The sequence below is a fragment of the Peromyscus californicus genome, unplaced genomic scaffold, assembly GCF_007827085.1.
Source record: "Peromyscus californicus insignis strain IS unplaced genomic scaffold, ASM782708v3 Scaffold_15__1_contigs__length_86483966, whole genome shotgun sequence".
NCBI lineage: Eukaryota > Metazoa > Chordata > Mammalia > Rodentia > Cricetidae > Peromyscus > Peromyscus californicus.
The window spans coordinates 54,773,504-54,794,108 of NW_026294447.1; the positions used below are offsets into that span (position 1 = coordinate 54,773,504).

At 45.7% G+C, this 20,605-nt stretch overlaps 1 protein-coding gene across 4 annotated transcripts in view; it reads left to right on the forward strand.

Moving 5' to 3' along the window:
• Positions 1–20,605, forward strand: part of Ak7 (adenylate kinase 7) — an 80,251-nt gene that overhangs the window by 39,436 nt on the left and 20,210 nt on the right. For all 4 annotated transcript variants that reach the window (XM_052738896.1, XM_052738897.1, XM_052738898.1 and 1 more), the window contains 4 exons: positions 743–872; positions 12,610–12,738; positions 15,845–15,913; positions 19,023–19,220. In XM_052738896.1, the coding sequence (XP_052594856.1) occupies positions 743–872; positions 12,610–12,738; positions 15,845–15,913; positions 19,023–19,220 (526 nt within the window). The remainder of the gene's footprint in view (positions 1–742; positions 873–12,609; positions 12,739–15,844; positions 15,914–19,022; positions 19,221–20,605) is intronic.

The following is a 20,605-nucleotide window of genomic DNA, read 5'->3' on the forward strand; positions in this document are numbered from 1 at the left end:
TCTAGGTACTGGGGAGATAACCCAGCAGTTAAGGACACTTGCTCATAACCTCTTGTAACTCCAGCTCCAGGGGATTCAGTGCCCTCCTCTAGCCTCCATGGGTTCTGCGCTCATGTGCATGAACCCACACACAGACACACTCATATACATATAATTGAAAGTGGTCATGTAAGCCTTTAATCCCAGCACCCAGGAGACAGAGGCAGGCGGATAATTGTGAATTTGAGGCCAGCCTGGTCTACAGAGTGAGTTTCAGGACAGCCAGGGCTACACAGAGAAACCCAGCCTCGAAAAACAACAACAACAACAACAAATGGTGGTGCATGCCTTTAATACCATATGATGGGGAAGCAAAGACAGGTGGCTTTCTTCGAGTTCAAGGCCAGCCTGATCTACACAGGGAGTTCCAGGTCAGCAAGGGCTGGATAGTGAGACCCTGCTTCAAATTTTAAAAAAAATTTAAAAAAAAAAGGCATAATCTAGTGCCTTGGAGAATTGCTGACTCCCAGGCAGTTGTGGAGTTAACACCGAATATACTGCTGTTCTCCTAAAAGTAGAGTTAAGGAAAGCCTTAAGGCCCTTATCCATCTTGGTAGATGCACACGTCATGCAGACTTTTGCATGATGTCTGTTACTAGGTACACTCCCAACTTAGACTTTTTCCAGGATCACTGGCCAGACTGTTAGTGACACACTCATCGGGGTTGGGCACAGTCAACTTGATTATCCTTGTGGCATACAGGAGGCGATTGTTGCACCCAAGGAGGCAGTGGAAGGAGAAGAGGAAGGTGAAGAGGAGGAAGAAGAAGAGAACGTGGAGGATGCCCAGGAGCTCTTGGATGGCATCAAGGACAGCATGGAGCAGAACGCAGGTGATGCACAGATAGCCAATGGGGCAAGAGCTGTGCCAGGCTAGCACGGTAGTTGCTTTGGTTTTCAGTCTGGTTATAAAATGCTGCCTGTGGGCTGGAAAGATGGCTCAGTGGTCAGGAGCTTTGGCTGCTCTTCCAGAGGACCCCAGTTTGGTTCCCAGCGCCTACATACAAGTGTCACCACCCCCTGTAACTCCAGTTCCAGGGGACCTGATAACTTCTTCTAGATTCTACACATACTGCCCTCACATGCTCAGATGCACACTCAGACACACACATAAATAAAAACAAAAATAAAATCTTTCCTTTAAGCTGTCTGTTTGCAAAAGTGAAGTGCTATAGAAAATATAGTGACAATAAAAAATTCAGTTCATAATCTCATCTCTCAGAAAAAAATTATTGTTAATATTTTGGTAACTATAATTTCCTAATTAAAAGAAAAATCAGGAGTTGGCAGCGTAGCTCTGTGATAGAGTACTTTCTTAGTGTTCATAAAGTCTTTGGACCCCAGCATCACCAAAACATGAGCCCTCTTTAACATAGGGATTCTAGCATCATCCACAAAGCAAGCTAAGTGTAATCAGTGTTTGGGACTCCCACCTCGTCAGGCTCTTAAGTGGCCTTCTTGTTGTCTTGCCCTTTATTCTGCTCTTGCTGGTTTCTGTTTCGATGCTCCAGGGTTGGGTGGTGCTAAGTGGAGACCAGGTGACAGGGACATGGCATCCTCAGGTAGCAGAAGGCACTGGGAGCATGCTGCTCTTTTCTGTGTGGCCTTCCATGGACCAAGGCCCATGCCCTGTGTGTCCCGGGGCACAGACCCCGACTGCCCTCCTTGGTCCTCGAGGACAGTGGTTCTCAACCTTCCTAATACTACGACCTTTTAATACAATTTCTCATGTTGTGGTGATCCCCAACTATAAAAGCTATTTTCATTGCTACTTCATAACTGTAATTTTGCTACTGAAATGAATCATAATGTAAATATATGATATACAGGATATGTGATATTCAACCCCTGTGAAAGGGTCTTTCAACCCTCAAAGGGGTCATGACCCACAGGTTGAGAACCACTGCTGTAGAGATTTCTTCTGGAATACCACACCTTCCCAGCTAATCATGTCCACAGTAGTCGAGAAATAAAGGGAGTCCCCGGCCAGACACTTGACCTTGGGGTTCCAAACACAGCAGATCCCACTACATGCCCCGGAGGTAATAGCCCTTGTGAAAAGTTGGAGAAGGGTGTGCATCACACGGGCCGTTTGGGGAAGATTGAAAATGAACAGTTCATCTTATCTTCCAGCTACTGACACGACTTTATATAGAGAGGAACCCAGGGCAGGCAGAGGTATGTGTGGTTAAACAGCCTTGGTCTCCGTGTGGCCTGGCAGATGACCTATACTTGGGTTCTTTAGGATAGAATGTAGAAATCCTTGTCTCCAGAGAGACAAATCCATTCCCATGAAATGATGGCCTTTGCTTTGGGATGATCTCTAAGATCTGTCTGTGAGGTTCTACTGTTTCCAAACCCAAGGTGACTGCAGGTTCAGGACAACTCTTATCTTTGTATCCTCAGCCTTAGAAGGGGGTTGAGATAGTGTGGGTGTTGGTCGTTTTAGAGGGGTGCTTTGAATGGTTAGACACGTCTATCTGCGGAGTTCCACGGGAGTCTGACCTAAAGTACAGAAGACAGACGTGCAGCGAAGGTGGAGATGCCAGCCTCCTAGTCCTCTAAGTGCCTGCTGTCCCAGCTCTGGCACTGACTACATGACATCCTGGTCACCTGCATATCCCACCCAGGGGATGTGCCACTGCCCAAGGCCCTCTGATTGTTTGCAGAGTATATATTCTGGCTCCAGGCCTTGACTGTCCGTTCAGACAGTTACATGCCCTCCTTGCCCTTTGTTGTTGTTATTTTAAGTTTTTTTTTTTTTTTTTTTTTTTTTTTTTTTTTTTTTTTTTTTTTTTTGGTTTTTTGAGACAGGGTTTCTCTGTGTAGCTTTGCGCCTTTCCTGGAACTCACTTGGTAGCCCAGGCTGGCCTCGAACTCACAGAGATCCGCCTGGCTCTGCCTCCCGAGTGCTGGGATTAAAGGCGTGTGCCACCACCGCCCGGCTATTTTAAGTTTTTTTTTTTGGTTTTTCGAGACAGGGTTTCTCTGTGTAGCTTTGCGCCTTTCCTGGGACTCACTTGGTAGCCCAGGCTGGCCTCGAACTCACAGAGATCCGCCTGGCTCTGCCTCCCGAGTGCTGGGATTAAAGGCGTGTGCCACCACCGCCCGGCTTTATTTTAAGTTTTTTAAAACAGGGTTTCTCTGTGTAGCCCTGGCTGTCCTGGAACTCGCTCTGTAGACCAGGCTGTCCTCGAACTCAGAGACTCCCCTGCCTCTGTGAGTGCTGGGATTAAAGGCGTGTGCCACCACTGCCTTTAAAGCCTATGGCCCTTCTAGCCTTTGTCTTAAGTCCAGCCAGGTTACCTCTTTCTCTCTTGTCCTAAGCCAGCCTGATCTGGGAGAGAATGGGTTTGAACATAGATACCTAAGTGTTCACTTAAACAAGCTGACCTAATCTTGTTTCTGCTTTGCTGTGAGATAGCCCATGAGGAAAAGACCAACAGAGGTCCTTTCCCACCCATAGCCAGTAGGCTAAAGGCAACTAAGCCATTCCCTTCCTTAAGGAGCCTTACTGCAAATTGGAGTCCTTGTAAGATGGTATCCCAAAAGCAAATGGACTTGAATTTATAAATTTATAATTTTCAAAGCCAACGGAAATGTATATAACTATTGAATTAAATTTATCATGCCCAATAGAATGAAAGATTAACTAACTGTGGTAGCTACTTTTGCTGCCAGGGTCTCCACTGTGCTAGCTGTAGTAAGCAATTATGAAATGGTAATCCCAGAAACAGTAGCAGCGGTGTCTGCCACTGCTATAACAGTAACAACGGCAGCAGCAATGTCAAATTCTCTTTTGGAGTGTGTGGGCATCCACTGGCACGGATACAATTCCAGGAACACGAACCGCCAAGGCCCATTTTTCTTGATCCCAGCACGACTTAGGCTGGCAGTTATTCTGGAGAATCCAAAAGCATGGCTACAGTTCCTAGGCTTATGTTAATGCTTGCCAAAGCTGGCTATATTGGGCTCTCAATTCCCATTGGCATCAGAAGGGGAGAGTTTTTCATGAAGGCCCAATAGGTCCCTGTCATGTTGGGTTTCAGCAGCAGCCACAGGGCACACACAGCATTCAGGAATCCAAAGAGGAACCTCATTGTCCTGAGGAAAGATATAAACAGAACCCCGGGCCCACACCAACACCAGATCGGGTCTCCTCCAAGTGTTAGTAGAAAGATCCTTCCATCGCTCCAGAGGGTGATTTGCAACAGGAGACCTCCAGTGCTTATCTGCAGTGGATACTCCAGCAGAATCCACCGATAAAAAATTTTAAATATATAAAACAAGGGAAAGAATAGAATGTGGAGAGGAATGATGAGTCCCCAGTTCCCCCTTTTTTTACTCCAGCAAAATATGTTTGTTTGGCTCCTTTTTTTTTTTTGGTTTTTCGAGACAGGGTTTCTCTGTGTAGCTTTGCGCCTTTCCTGGAACTCACTTGGTAGTCCAGGCTGGCCTCGAACTCACAGAGATCCGCCTGGCTCTGCCTCCCGAGTGCTGGGATTAAAGGCGTGCGCCACCACCGCCCGGCTGTTTGGCTCCTTTTTAAACAGTTCAAATTTTTTTTCTTTTTTCTTTTTTTTTCATTTTTCACTTTTTCAAATTAATCAATTTATCCACCTTTCTATTACCAGCTTGATACAGTATGTATTCCCATCTTAATTGTGAAATGTTTCATTGAGGCTTGCTCAGTAATTGAGTAAAACCAAAACTTATTATAAGCCACAGTCGTCCTAGGGTCCTCCATGCTATATACATAGTCTCCATCGTTCTGTGGGTTGTAGTCTGATTGTTCTTTATTTTATATCTAGAATCCACTTATGAGTGAGTACATACCATGTTTGTCCTTCTGGGTTTGGGTTACCTCACTCAGGATGATTTTTTTCTAGTTCCATCCATTTGCCTGCAAATTTCATGCTTTCATTGTTTTTTCTCTGCTGAGTAGTACTCCATTGTATATATGTACCACATTTTCTTAATCCATTCTTCAGTTGTCGGGCATCTAGGTTGTTTCCAGGTTCTGGCTATTACAAATAGTGCTGCTATGAACATAGTTGAGCATGTATCTTTGTGGTATGAATTAGCGTTCCTTGGGTATATGCCCAAGAGTGTTATGGCTGGGTCTTGAGGTAGTTTGATTCCTAATTTTCTGAGAAACCGCCATACTGATTTCCACAGTGCTTGTACAAGCTTACATTCCCACCACCAGGGGAGAAGTGTTCCCTTTGCTCCACATCCTCTCCAACATTGACTGTCATTAGTGTTTTTGATCATAGCCATTCTGACAGGTGTAAGGTGGTATCTCAGAGTTGTTTTGATTTGCATTTCTCTGATGATTAAGGATGTTGACAATTTCTTTAAATGTGTTTTGGTGTTTTAAGATAGTCTTTCTCTATAGCCCAGGCTGTCCTCAAACTCACTATTCTTCTGTGTGGCCTCTCCCATTTGGTACCCCAATGCACACACCATTTCTACAAAATGAGAATAATTTATCAAATCTTCTCTCACTCTAGGAAGATCTTTGTTAATTTCTCAAGTGTGACAGGTAGCTTTAATTGTCAACTTGGCACAGCCTAGAATCACACTTGTGTCCATTTCATATCTTCCCTGTACATGGCTAGCATCTACTTTTAAACCCCATTTTAGTAATTATGAATGTGGGTTAATAGATGAGAGTCCTGATGAGGGATTCCCTAGATCAGGTTGGACTGTGGGTGAAGGGACCTGAGTGTTTTGGGGTGCTCCCCTCTGGACCCCGATGCAGACCACACCCAAAGACCAATTTGCAATCATAACTAAATGCAAAGAGATCCTTTATGAAGCAAGGCAAAGAGATAAGGTGGCTGAGTCTGAAGTGGGCAGAAACAGTAGCAAATAGATTTGCAAGTGTTAATTAAATCTAAGAGGGAAAAAAAAGGGAGGTCCATGTAAGAATGAGCTAGGATGTGTTGGTAAGTTCTGATTGGGTATTTTAATTAGGTTAGTCAAAATAATGAATTTTGGTTGCTGAACCTTGATGTTTTAATAGTTGGGCCTTTGTGATCAGCCTCGGGAATGAGTCAGTGGCCAAATAAGGGAATAGACCTTGGTGGCTAGTTTTAAGAATGCAATCTTTTTTTTTTTTTAATTACACTCATGATATTCATTAATTACACTCATGATATTAATTACATTTGTGGTATTCATTGATTGCATTCGCAGTATTCATTCAATAATTGTATTTATGATATTCATTAATTACATTAATTGTATTGATGTATTATATTCATGATATTATGTGGAATGTAATCTAACAGTTTAGCAAGGCGGAGAAAGGTAAAAGGCAAAACCTGTGGGTGCCACAATTGCCATCCTTGGGCCGGCTAGAGCCCTTCAGTGGGTATGTCTGTGGGAGATTGTCTTGAGTATTAAATGATGTGGGAAGACTCAGCCCTCTGTGGGTGGCATCAATCACTAACTTAGGCGAGGGATTCAGGACCATGTAAGCATAGAGAGCGAACTAAGTATTATCATGCATGCATTCCTTTCTCTCTGCTCTTGACTGTGGGTGTTCCTGCCACTCTGGTTTCCCTGCAATGATGGACCATTAACCATCTCCCCCTAAGTTCCTTTTGCTTGGATATTCTATCACAGTCACAAGAATGAAACCAGGATATCAAGTCTGTCCAAAAATCCCTCTTGTCTGTGTTTACTTGAACCGAGAATGTGAACCTTGAGTTTGTTTGAACAAAACAAGACCTTTGAACCCTCTGCAGGGACAGGTGTCCAGAACACCTGGGAAGCTCGCTCTTCCCTCACATGAGCCCTCTCAGTTCCAATGTCTAGCAGCACAAGTTTCACAGCCCCACAGGGAGGTATCTCAAGGCCCAAGGCCCCAGGTATGTTTCTCCCCATCTGCCCTTCAGCCAGGGTGAAGCTATGGACTTTTTATTTTTTTATTTTTTTTTGAGACAAGGTTTCTCTGTGTATCCCTGGCTGTCCTGAAGCTCACTATGTAGACCAGACTGGCCTTGAACTCAGAGATCCAGCTGCCTCTGCCTCGGGAGCGCTGGGATTAAAGGTGTGTGCCACCACCACCCAGCGGCTATGGACTGATTCTTTGTGCTCACTCATTTCACTTTTGTTAAGCCAGCTGAGTCGGGTTGTCGGGATTTATCTGAGATTTTTAAACTAAAAAGGGACAAATGTTCACACTTGTGTCCATTTCATATCTTCCCTGTACATGGCTAGCATCTACTTTTAAACCCCATTTTAGTAATTATGAATGTGGGTTAATAGAAACAATTTAATTATTACTAATATTGAAAAAGATAGACTGAAAATTTAAAAGAAGAAACCCAGGGTAGTAATTTAAAAGCTGTGTCCAGTTGGGTTTCACTCATTCATTTTAAAGCAGACAGGCCCAGCTTTTATGGAAAGCAGTGTGGGAATTCCTAACATAGTGAAAGATAGATGGCCGGGTGTGGCACACACCTGTAATCTTAGCACTGGGAGGCTGAAGGAGGAGGATCAGGAGTCTCAGGCCAGCCTGAGGCAAACAAAAGGGGTGGGGGTGGGGAGGCTGGAGAGGCGGCTTGGGTGGTACAGCTGCCTGCTGCACAAATGTGCGGACCTGAACTCAGACTCGTGGCACACGTCTGTAACCCCAGCACCGGAGGCTGGTGACAGATGGGTCCTTAGAGCTGACTGGCCAGCCAGCTACCCAAATCAGGGACCTCCAGGTTCAGTGAGAGATCCTGTCTCAAAATATAAGGGGAAAGTGGGGGTGCGATAGTGCATGCCTTTAATCCCAACACTAAGGAGGCAGAGGCAGGCAGAGGCAGGCAGATCTCTGAGTTTGAGGCCAGCCTGGTCTACAAAGCTAGTTCCAGGACAGCCAGAGGTATCACACAGAGAAACCCTGTCTTTTTGTTTTGTTTTGTTTTTCGAGACAGGGTTTCTCTGTGTAGCTTTGCGCCTTTCTTGGAACTCACTCTGTAGACCAGGCTGGCCTCAAACTCACAGAGATCCGCCTGCCTGTGCCTCCCAAGTGCTGGGATTAAAGGCGTGTGCCGCCACTGCCCGGCTGAGAAACCCTGTCTTGAAAAACCAAAATAAATTAAAAAATAAAATAAATAAATAAATAAATAAATAAGTCAAATACAAAGGGAAAAATATAGAAGATGAAGAGAGGAGAGGATGGAGATAGGTGGGAGAGGTGATGCAAAAGACACAAAATGAGGGGACTGAGTGGTGGTTCAATGGTTAAGAGCACTGACTGCTCTTGCTGGGTTCAATTCCCAGCACCCACATTGTGGCTCACAACCATCCATAACTCTGGCTCCAGGGGATCTGACACCTTCTTCTGACCTCCACAGGCACCAAGCACATGTGTGGTACACATACACACAGGCCAAAACACCCATACACATAAAATAAAAAAAAAAAACATATATGCAAGTTACAGATGGTTGTGCATTGCTATATGGGTGCTGGGAATTAAAAACCAGGGCTCTCTGGAAGAGCAGCCAGTACTCTTAACTGGTGAACATCTCTCCAGCCTCCAAAATAAGTGTTATTTTTGGTTTTGTTTTATCTGAGATGAGAGACACGTTCATCTGCTCCTCAGTGGTAACCGTCCTATTTCCTGCACGCCTCCCATGCACTGTTCTGTGACCCTCACGTGTACATAGTAACGTTTATCCATGAACAAATAAACACAAAGGAGCAGTCCCCTGTCTCAGATAGAGTTCAACATTGACAAAGGCCATGAGTTATCTCTAGGGAGGTCCTAGTTGTCTAGAGAAAGACACTTAGGCAATCCCTTAGTGTACGTCTCTGTATCACTTTTCTGTTGCTGGGATGAGACACCATGACCAAGGCAACTTTTTTTTTGTTTGTTTGTTTGTTTTTGTTTTTCGAGACAGGGTTTCTCTGTAGGTTTGCGCCTTTCCTGGAACTCACTCTGTAGCCCAGGCTGGCCTCGAACTCACAGAGAGCCGCCTGCCTCTGCCTCCTGAGTGCTGGGATTAAAGGCGTGCGCCACCACTGCCAGGCTCCAAGGCAATTTATAACTTCCTTGGATTTACGGTTCCATCATGGTGGGGAAGCATGGCAGCAAGCAGGAAGTGGAGAGTTTATATCTTCAAATCCAAGCATGATGCAGAGGGAGAGCAGGGAGTGAGGTGAGACTATAAACACCCAAAGCCCACCCTCCAGCCATCCATACCCTCCAGCAAGGCTGCACCTCCGAAAGGCGCCACAACCTCCCAAACAGCGCCACCAACTGGGGACCAGGGGTTCAGACATCCATGCCTGTGGGGGACATTTCTCATTCAAACTGCTGCACTGGCCATGCCTCTGTTATTCCACAAGGACCAAAAAAGCTACAGGAACCCCATTCTCACTTCCTGGACACACCTCTCTTTTGACTCTGTAGAAGGTAATGGCAACCCTTCGTGTTTAAAACAAACCAGGCAAGTAGGTGAGGTTCTCGGCTAGATATCTGTGACCCCAGGGGGAGGGAATTGAGGGTGGAGACAGGAAGGTGGCTGGAGCTTGCTGACCGTCTCAAGGGAATCAGGCGGAGAGTGACAGAGCAGGACGCCTACATCCTCCTCTGGACTCTGTATGCACAGGTACGCCCACCAGCACGCATGCGTTCCCACACACTTATACATGCACACACTTTCATACATACCAAATAGAAATAAATAAATAAATATACCCTCTAGAAAATGAAAACCAACTGCTTAAATAAAGTTCATGTTCAACTGTTAGTAAGTCCTTTGATTTTTGAAGTTTGCGTTTATTTCTTTACTTATTTCTTTGTACCACTACAAACCTTCCAGGAAGGTTGTGTTGATCATTAGGAGGAATTTGGTTATGCTAAAGCTTTATCCTCTTTTGTTCGTTTAAGTCTCTGAAGGACAAGATTTTCTGAATCTTTACTACCTAGTGACCTGTGTGTCGCTGAAAAGTAGAAGAAAGGAGAGTGTTTTGGTTTTCTTTGTTTTTATATATTTTGTTTGTTGGTTCATTATGAGGCAGGGTCTCCTGTAAAACAAGACTGGCCTCAAACTGGCTACGAGGTAAAGGATGACCTCAAAATCTGATCCTCCCGCCCCCTCACTCTTGAGTGCTAGGATCACCATCATGCCCTGTATGTGGTGCTGGGGATCAAACCTGGAGTCTAGTGTATGCTGCATAAACACGCTATCACTTAGACTATAGCCTCATTCCTACTTAGATTTTTTTGAGTCATGGGTTTTGATATGTGTGTGTGTGTGTGTGTGTGTGTATGTGTGTGTGTGTGTGTAGTCCAGGCTGGCAAGGAACTCACTGTGTAGCCTAGATTGGAAGGACATGACTGCTCGCAGGTATGGTAGAGGAGAAGGCTTATTGTAGATAAAAGGAAGAGCATAGCCAGAGGCAGAGACATCTGGGAGAGTCCAGAGTGAACATGACTGTGAGCCTAGCCATGTGAGGAGATGGGGGAGGGGAGAGCCAGGAGACTAGGAGAGTAAAGGGTGAATGAAAGGACCAGGTACCAGTATAATCCAAAATGGCTGGATTATACAGTGGAGGGCAACTGGGAAAAGAGCAGCCTAGCTCCTGGGCTGGAGAGTTCAGGGTAGGGTGTGAGGCATGCCAGCCAGACCCTGTAACAGGTAGGGAGTGAGGGATGCTGGGAGAACCAGGAGGCCAGGTCTGCTTGGCTATATTAAATAGACACCTCAGTTAGTTTGTCCTGGGTTTGAGACCTAACACGTGGCCCCAAGCTATTTGTTTTACATCCTAGACTCCTCAATAAGCTGAAGGTGCAGTATGTGCCCTGGGAATGTCTTTGGGGGCTTGCCAGACTCACGCTGCCCTTGTAAGACAGGCTGTGCCTGAACGTGACCACAGCTGTGGATGGTAGCTGGCTGTGGAGGAGCTGCCGCACACTGTCATTTCCCACTGTAGAGCAAAGACTCCCTCTCAATCGTTCCTACCTAGCCATTTCCAGGAACTCTGGGTTGGGTCTAAAGAAAGAACTGGCCAAAGGGCATCGGTCAGAAATGTGACCTGGAGAAGAGGGTGTGGGGGTAGGGGTGAGTGCGTTCTGACCGCAGCTTCCTTCTCCCTTACATGCTAATTTTATTCATTAGTATTCAGGGTTCTGAGGCTAAACCCAGGGTCTTCCTCAGTTTATGCCAGGCAGGTAGGTGCTGAGCCCTTAAGCTCTGCTGTGGCCCTTTTCAAAAGCCTTTGAAAGTCAGCTTGAGTTTGCTGTTCAGATCTAGCAAATATTTATTGAGCACCTACTTTTGTTGGGGAGGGGTAAGGTGAGGGTATTGTAAAACCGAGGGCCTTGCCCATACTGAACACATGCCCTACTACTGAGTTACAGCCTCAGCCTGAGTATGTAAGTATGTTCTCTCTCTCTCTCTCTCTCTCTCTCTCTCTCTCTCTCTCTCTCTCTCTCTCTCTCTCTGTCTCTCTCTCTCTTTCTTTTGTTTCTTTTTCTTTTTGTTTTTCAAGACAGGGTTTCTCTATGTAGCCTTGGCTGTTCTGGAACTGGCTCTGTAGACCAGGCTGGCCTCGAACTCACAGAGATCTACCTGCCTCTGCCTCCCGAGTGCTGGGATTAAAGGAGTGTGCCAGCACCGCCCTGCCAGCAAAATACTTGAATACTGTCTCACTCAACAGAAGTATTTATTACTATGTATTAAGGTGTAACTTAAAAATAGAACTGATGGCCAGTGGGATGTCTCGGGGTAAAGGCACCTGCTGCCGAGCCTGGCAAACTGATTTCTACCTCCCCTAGGACCCGTGTGCTAGTAGGAGAGAACTGACTGCCACAAACTGTCCTTTGACCTCAACATGCACCACATGACGTGTGTGTATCCTCACACACACACACTAAATAAGTAAAATAACAATAATAGTAACAATAATTTTTTAAAAAAGAAGAGGGCTGGAGAGATGGCTCAGCATTTTAGAGTACATGCTGCTCTTGAAGAGGCTCCCGGGACATTGGGCAGCTTACAACCACCTGTATAACTCTAGCTCCAGGGGACCCAACACTTTCTTCTGTCCTCAAGGGACACCTGCATACGTTTGACATGCACTCTCTCTCTCTCTCTCTCTCTCTCTCTCTCTCTCTCTCTCTCTCTCTCTCTCTCTCTCTCTCTCTCACACACACACACACACACACACACACACACACACACACACACACACACGCATGCACGCACACATGTACATATATTAAAAATAAAAGTAAAACCAGAGGAAATCTTTCAAGTAGGCAGGACCTGATGCTGGTCCACTCCCTCAGCTTCCCCACAAGTTGTATCACAGGTTTCCCAGCTGTGGGTGGTACCGCCTGCACTTGCTTTCTTGTAGACCAGTTCACTGCTACCTTAAGTATGCACTAAAACATGTCATGCTCAGAAATAAAACAACAGGGCTTGTTTTCAAGGGCAAAAGAAAGGGTCTTCAATAATATTTTTGCCTACACAACAGTTCTCAGGTGAGTTTAGAGCATTACCCTGTGTAAATCCTATGACATAGTAACATACATGTATGTATTTTTTTAAAAATCAGGTCGGCTAGAAGATCAATATATAATTCGATTTATGAAGGAAAAGCTTAAATCTATGCCTTGTAAGAACCAAGGTTACATTTTGGATGGCTTCCCAAAGACCTATGATCAAGCAAAAGACCTGTTCAACCGTAAGTGTGGATGCTCTCTCCCTGTTCAACTGTAAGTGTGGGTGCTCTCTTGGTTCTGTGTATAAGTGTGGGTACTCTCTCGGTTCTGTGTGTTTATGCTCTCAAAACTTGGAACCTTAGTATTTTGCTTGTTTTCTTAAATCTGTGTTGATTTATTTTTCCCCCTTTGGTTTTCTGAGACAGGGTTTCTCTGTGTAGTTTTGGTGCCTATCCTGGAACTTGCTTTGTAGACCAGGCTGGCCTCAAACTCACAGATATCCGTTTGCCTCTGCCTCCTGAGTGCTGGGATTAAAGGCATGCAACACCACCGCGAAGCTAAGCTAAATCTGTTTTTTTTTTTTTTTTTTACTTTGTTTTTATTTATTTATTTTGCTTTCTTACTGTTTGGATAAATGGCTTACTTTTTTGTTTTTGTTTTTTTTTTTTTTTGGTTTTTCAAGACAGTGTTTCTCTATAGTTTTGGTGCCTGTCCTGGAACTCACTCTGTAGACCAGGCTGGCCTTGAACTCACAGAGATCCGCCTGGCTCTGCCTCCCGAGTGCTGGGATTAAAGGCATGCGCCACCATCGCCTGGCATGTTTGTTTGTTTTGGTTTGGTTTGTTTTTAGTTTTTCAAGACAGGGGTTCTCTGTGTAGCCTTGGCTGTTCTGGAACTCAAACAGATCCGCCTGCCTCTGCCTCCCGAGAGCTGGGATTAAAGGAGTGTGCCTCTACTGCCCGGCTCCTGCCTTACTTTTCATGTTTTGAGAAGCTCACGCTGACTTTGAACTCCTCCACTATGTAGTGGTGAGTAGCCTCGAGCTCTCCTGAACCTTCTGCCAATGCCTCCAAGTGCTAGGACGACAGTCCCGCCGGCATGCCCAGCTTGGCTTACGTTTCTAGGTGCCTGTCCTCTAAGTCTTTTTTTTAAATTCATTTATTTACTGTGAGGTGATTGTGCCATGGCATGCATGTGAGGTCAGAGAACCACCTGCAGGAGTAGGTAGGTTTTCTCCTTCTACCCTGCAAGTTCTGGGGATGGAATCTGGGATGTGGAGCCGTCCTGGAACCCTTTGTATTTTGTTTTACTGTAGCATAAACACTGAGCAGAAGCTATACCACCTTAACGCTGTACCCTTTCATTGGTTTGTCTTTTGGTGTGAGCTAGAGTCTCTGCACGCTAGCCTGGATAGTAAGCTAGCGGAGGGCACATCGTTCAAGTTCTATCCGACCCGGGGAGCTTGGGCTCCTGTGACAAGGAAGCTCAACCCCCAGTGTCCTAAGATCTAGATGTGACTCCTCTCACACATTTGTCAGTGTGGAAGTAGTCCGTGGATGGTAGCTGCTTCATCTCGTGATAGAGTACAGCTCCACTGTCCTCTGCTGTTCCCATCCACAGCCCAAGACGGTGACCTCAGACCACCCTTACAGCAGTTACATGCATATCTTCCGCTCTGTACCACGCCTACTTACAGATAGAGTAGCTGCTGGTGTCACTCTTCTTGAGAGCAATTGATTTTTATTTTATTTGGGTCTGTTTGTTTTTCTTTCTTTCTTTTGGTTTTTGGTTTTTGAAGACAGGGTCTCTCTGTGTAGCCCTGGCTGTCCTGGAACTCACTCTGTAGACCAGGCTGGCCTTCAACCCACAGAGATCCACCTGCCTCTTCCTTCCGAGTGCTGGTATTAAAGGTGTGCGCCACCACCGCCCGGCTGTTTTTCTTTTTTTGTGACAGGGTCTCATGTAACCCAGACTGGCCTTAAACTCACTGTGTGGCAGAGGAAGATCTTGAACTTCCGACCCTCCTGCCTCCACCTCCCCCAGTACTAGGATTAGGTCTTCCTTGACTTAAACTTCCCACCCATTGGTTAGAAATTGCCCCCAGTCTCAGGCAACTACAATGCCACAGGTTTATTCTGTTTATTTTAGTGTTTCTGGTCCCTCCTATATGGGGAATCACACACTGCTTGTTCTCCTGTGACTGGCATATTTCACTTAGCACAGTGTCCTCAGGTTTGTCCATGCTGTCGGCCTTCTTCTTTTATGCACATTGGTGTGAGGATGTCAGATCCCCTGGAACTGGAGTTATAGACAGTTGTGAGCTGCTACCTGGGTGCTGGAAATTGAGCCCAGGTCCTCTGTAAGATCAGCCAGTGCTCCTTAACCACTGAGCCATCTCTCCAGCCCCGTCAGCCTTCTTTTTTAAGTCAGAATAGTATTTCATTGTCATGTTTTTATTGGTTTGTCTGTCAATAGGTGTTTGGGTATGAGAGGACTTCTAAGCTCAATATTCTGCTTATGGCTGATTTCCATTAATGACTGCTAGTTAAAATATGCCAGCTGGGGAGACAGCTCAGTCCTAAAGTGCCTGCCATGCCACATAAGCATGAGGACCTAGGGTTAATGCCCAACACCCAGCTGGGCGTGCTGACCTGTGCCTATAACCCTACCACTGGGGGTATACAGACCCCTGGAGCCTGATGACCAGCCAGTCTAGCCAAATCAGTGAGTCCTACATTCCATGAAACACCCTATCCCCCAAAATAAAGTAAGGAGTGGTTGAAGAAGACTCCTGACCTATATCTCAGGCTTCCACCTACATTTACACACAGCAGCACACATGTATACACACATATAAACATATACACATTATCTGACATCTGAAGCAAGGTCTGCATGTATATGCCTGTAATCTCAGTACTGGGGAGGAAGAGACGGGAAGTTTGCAAGTTTAAGGCTAGCCTGGGCTACATCATGAGAAGCAGAGACAGGAGAATTGCTGCGAACTCAAATCCAGCCTGTGCTACAAAGTGAACCTTGTCTCAAAAGGCCAAAAAATGTTTTTCTAATTAAAAAACAGTATTTAGACTTTTACTGTGACCCTAGTAATTTGTTAAAAAGTGTAACTAGGCCGGGCGGTGGTGGCGCACGCCTTTAATCCCAGCACTCGGGAGGCAGAGCCAGGCGGATCTCTGTGAGTTCAAGGCCAGCCTGGGCTACCAAGTGAGTTCCAGGAAAAGGCGCAAAGCTACACAGAGAAACCCTGTCTCGAAAAACCAAAAAAAAAAAAAAAAAAAAAAAAAAAAAAAAAAAAAAAAAGTGTAACTATACATATTTTTGTTTTACTAGAGGAAGATGAAGAGGAAGAAGAAGAAATCAGAGGCAAAATGTTTCCCTTTGATAGATTAACTACACCTGGTGAGTTGAAAATATTTCTAAAAGGTCACATTTAAGTGTGTGGGGGGGGGGGGTAGAGAGAGAGAGAGAGGAGCAGGGGAGAGAGAACAAGCATGGAAGTTTGGGTATGTGTAGGCATACACATGTACACACACATCTGAGAGAGTAGAGGTCAACTTTGGGTGTCATTTTTCAGGTGCTATCTACCTTGTTTTGTGAGACAGGGTCTCTCACCAAACCTGGCACTTGCCAATTCAGCTAGGCTGTCTGACCAGTGACCCCAGGGATCCTCCTGTCTCCACCTCCCTAGTACTTCCGGGTAGATGGCACCATCCAGGGCTTTTCCTGTGGGTGCTGGGGATTGAACCCAAGTCCTTGTGAACTCAGTGTATGTCGGCAGGCACTTCACCCACAGAACCGTCTCTTCAGCCTCTCCAAAGACATAGTTGGGAAATGTTATTCCATCTCTTTATGCCATATAACCTTTTTGTTTGTTTGTTTGTTTGTTTGAGACAGGGTTTCTCTGTGTAGCTTTGGAGCCTGTCCTGGATCTTGCTCTGTAGACCAGGCTGACCTTAAACTCACAGAGATCCGCCTGCCTCTGCCTCTCAAGTGCTGGGATTAAAGGCATGCACCACTGCCACCATACAACCTTTTGTTTTTGTTGTTTTATTTTTTGAGAGAGAGTTTCTATGTCTAACAGCCCTGGCTGTCCTGGAACTTGGTTCTGGACTTGCTTTATAGACCAGGCTGGTCTTGAACTCACAGAGATCCACCTGCCTCTGCCTTCCAAGTGCTGGAATTAAAGGCATGCACCACCACCAACTGGCAAGAATTAATTCTTTTAAGATTTACTTTCTTTTTAGTGATGCCTATGTATGTGTGTGGGTGGGGTGGTATGTGCACATGTATTTGGGGACCCTCAGAGTTCAGCAGTGTAGATTTCTGGCAGCTGGAGATAGAAGCAGTGTTGAGCTGTCTAGTCTTGGTGCTGGGATCCAAACTCTGGAGCTAGAACCATGGTCCTCTGGAAGAGCAAAAAGTCCTCTATTTTTTGTGTGTATGTTTGTGTGGGGTGTTTGTGTTTATTTGTTTCTTGAGACCGGGTCTCTGTATGACATGTAGTCCTGGTTGTCATGGAACTTAAAAGGTAGCCCAAGGCTAGCCTTGAACTCACAGAGATCCACCTACCTCTGCCTCCCAAGCACTGGGATTAAAGGTGTGCACCACCACACCAGGCCCAATAAGCATTCCTAACTGCTGAGTCTTCTCTCTTGCTCAGGGATGAGTATTGTGGGCTCTGAAACAAGTGGCAGAAACATGAAATGCTTAAAAGATGGATTTTCTCAAATATCTCCTTCATGTAGACATACACTTAAGAAAAAGAAAGAATGGAGCTGGAGAGATGGCTCAGTGGTTAAGAGCACTGACAGGCTCTAATAGAGGACCCAGGTTCAGTTCCCAGCACCCATGTGGCAGCTCACAGCTGTCTCTAATTCCAAGATCTGGGATACATGCAGGAAAAACAGTGTACATAAAATAAAAATTAAAAAAAAAAAGAATGAATGAAGTTAATTGCTTTTTTAAAAAAAAATAAAACCAACAAACAAAAAACAAAAAACCACCAGGGCTGCCTGGTTTAGGATTGGGAAACGCTTCTAAGGAGTTCATTTTGCAAATTCCGTGTAGAGCCTATGCTGTCACCAAAACAACTGGATAAAATTCAGTTTAAAATGTGTCAAGCACTGAGCATGATAAAACCTCACTGGAGGGGTGGCTCAGCAGTTAAGAATGGTGGCAGTCTGAATGAGAACGCCCCACATAGACTCATGCATTTGAACACTTGGTCCCAAGTTGATGGCACGATTTGGGGAGGTGTGGCTTGTTTAGAGGTAGTATGGGGCTGGAGTTTGGCTTGAAAAGTCTGGGGGAGGGGAAGATGGGGGAGAGAGCCTGGCAGGAGGGACGGTAGGGGAAATTGTAGTTGGGATGTAAAATAGGAGATAATAATAATAATAATTGTTAGGATCCTTGCCCTCACTCTTCCCAGTTCTGGTGTCTTCCATCATCGGGGCGAGGCGACTGCATACCCACTGCATGGTCATGCAATCCCCACCTTAAAAGCAGGACACAGACCCCCACCTTTTCTGTTCTGTTTCCTCTCTGCTCTCTGCTCTGCTCCCCGATTCCCTCCCCCACCAGGCCTGGCTCCTCCCTCCTGTCCCCTCTTCTTTCTAATAAAGCTCTCTGTAACTCTGGTAGTTGTGGCTGTGGCCCGTGACCTTTCCGCCAGCGCCGTTTACCCATCAATAATTACAATAGTAATAATAATAATATAATAATAATAATAAAAGATTTTTAAAGACTCATGTCTTCCCAATTTGTTCTCTCTCTGCTTCCTGATTGCAGGAAGTTCAGGATGGGAGCTCTCGGCTGGCTGCTTCAGTGGCCATGCTCACCACTTGCCCATGGCAGTGATGGACTCTAACCCCTCTGGAACCACAAGCCCAAATAAACCCTTCCTTCTGGAAGTTGCCTTGGCCACGGTGTATATCACAGCGGCAGAACTCTTGCTGCTCTTTCAGAGGACCCTAGTTTGGTTCCTAGCACCCACTTTGGGTTGCCCACTCTGGCTGTAGCGGATCCAGTGATCTGGTCTCTTTGATGACCACACACACATGGCATACATACACACTCGTACACACATATCTAAAAATCAAAAATAAATCTTGAAAACAACAAAAAAGAAAAACAAAAGTCTAGAACAACAACAACCTCCTGTATCCTGTGGGGAAATCATTACCACAGCATGCCAGATCCAGGGGTGAAAGCCTAGAGATGTGACTATCACGGGGTTAGTAGATTTTCTACTTAACAGTATCTGCTGCTTTTGTAGGAAGAGAGGCCAGAGGGAGGGAGAGAAAAGAAGATAGATGCTGCAAACTCCCAACTGGGTTTCAGTCTCTGGAATTGTGAGGTCTGCATGCATTTTTCCTCCAGGAAAGAAAACCAACCCATCAGGCCTTTTGCAGCCACGTGAGGTCTCAGCTGCCGACCAGACGTGTTGGTTAGCCGTGGCCATCCATCCCTACTGTGCCTTGCTGATCATAGACCTTCTCCCTCTTCCCAGAGTTTGTGTGTGGTCTGGATGCCTCTGACGACTTTCTGAAGGAGCGCGTCATGAACCTCCCAGAGAGCATTGTGGCGGGAACTCACTACAGCCAGGACAGATTCCTCCGGTCTCTGAGCAACTACCGGGACATCAACACCGATGATGAGACGGTCTTCAACTACTTTGATGAAATTGAAATCCACCCAATACATATTGGTATGAAGTGACCTCCAAGATCCCAGCAAACCCTGATGCACAAGGGCCTGGGATTGTAGGGCTGAGGGAGGACCCCCGGGTATAAAATGTAACTGACAGCTCAGGAAGCCACAGGATTTCTCCAGGACAGCCATTTTACCCGGGGGTAGGGTGTTGAGATGTTATTATTATACAGAAATAGATGAGACGGTTACAGGATTGAATATCAAACTGGTCTATTCCTACAAAGAAGCGTGCTTCACTTCTGGCTGATTTGAGCATTCCCCAGGGTTTCTTGGGCAGGGTTCTGGCCCTGTTTCATTGCTGAGCACTGATGCTCAACATAGACTTCTCCTGGCCTTAAAGTTTGGTCAACTCACCCCAGAACTACCCCTCAGAACTTAGCACCCAGGCACCACATAGGCAGCAACACACCTTAGCTTCCTCTTCTTCCTCACGTGTAGCTCCAGATCCTAGAGTTCATGGCAATCTGGTGTCCCTTGACCTTGTGAACCCCTGAGTTCCCCATGGCTTTCTGGATCTTGACATGTCTTCTGGGGTTGAGGAGTGAGAAAGGAAGGGTTTGTTTTGCCTCACAGTTTGAGGAGACAGTCTACGCATCCCGTCTTCCTGTTTTCCACTCTGGGTAGTGATTGGGATTTGCCTCCATTTACATGTCTTTTTGCACATCAGGCACATTTCACATGTGAAAGCTAAGGGCTTGTTACCTCCACATGTGGACATTTATGCTACGTTAGGTGACCCACCTGTAATTCCAGCTGTGGAAGGGAGGTTACCTAAGCAAGAAGGCTAGCTAAACTAGACCTTATCAGTGGGCTCCGGGTTAAATCAAGAGACCATGCCTTGATCAGTAAGATGGAGAGCAATTAAGGAAGACTCCTGAGGTCAACCTCAGGCATCCACCTGCATGTGCACACATTTATCTGTGCGCCTACAACATATGTGTACTGCCACACATGGACCATGCATACATATGCACATACCACGCATACATACACACATACCATGTACACAGACAAAAATGAAAACAAATTCAGACTATATAGTATAGTCCATTCCCTCATTCATCTGCTCAGATCGATGATGCTTCTAGAACTTAGAAAGGGCATAAGGGTCATTTGCTTGTAATCCCAGCATGCAGGGCAGAGGCCTGGTAACCGTCTACATAGTGAATTCCAGTCTATTTAAGGCCGTTAGTGAGACCTTGTTGCAAACCGAAAAAGAACTGTAAGAGCCAAGGCCAAATCCTCCCACCCCTGACTCTGAGACTCCATTGTAATTGCCCCTGAGAAATGAAACTCTGAACCTCACTGCCAACTGGAAAATGAGGCTTTGATGTGACCATTTCTCACACACACGTGTAGAATGTCTTTTCTAATGACAGA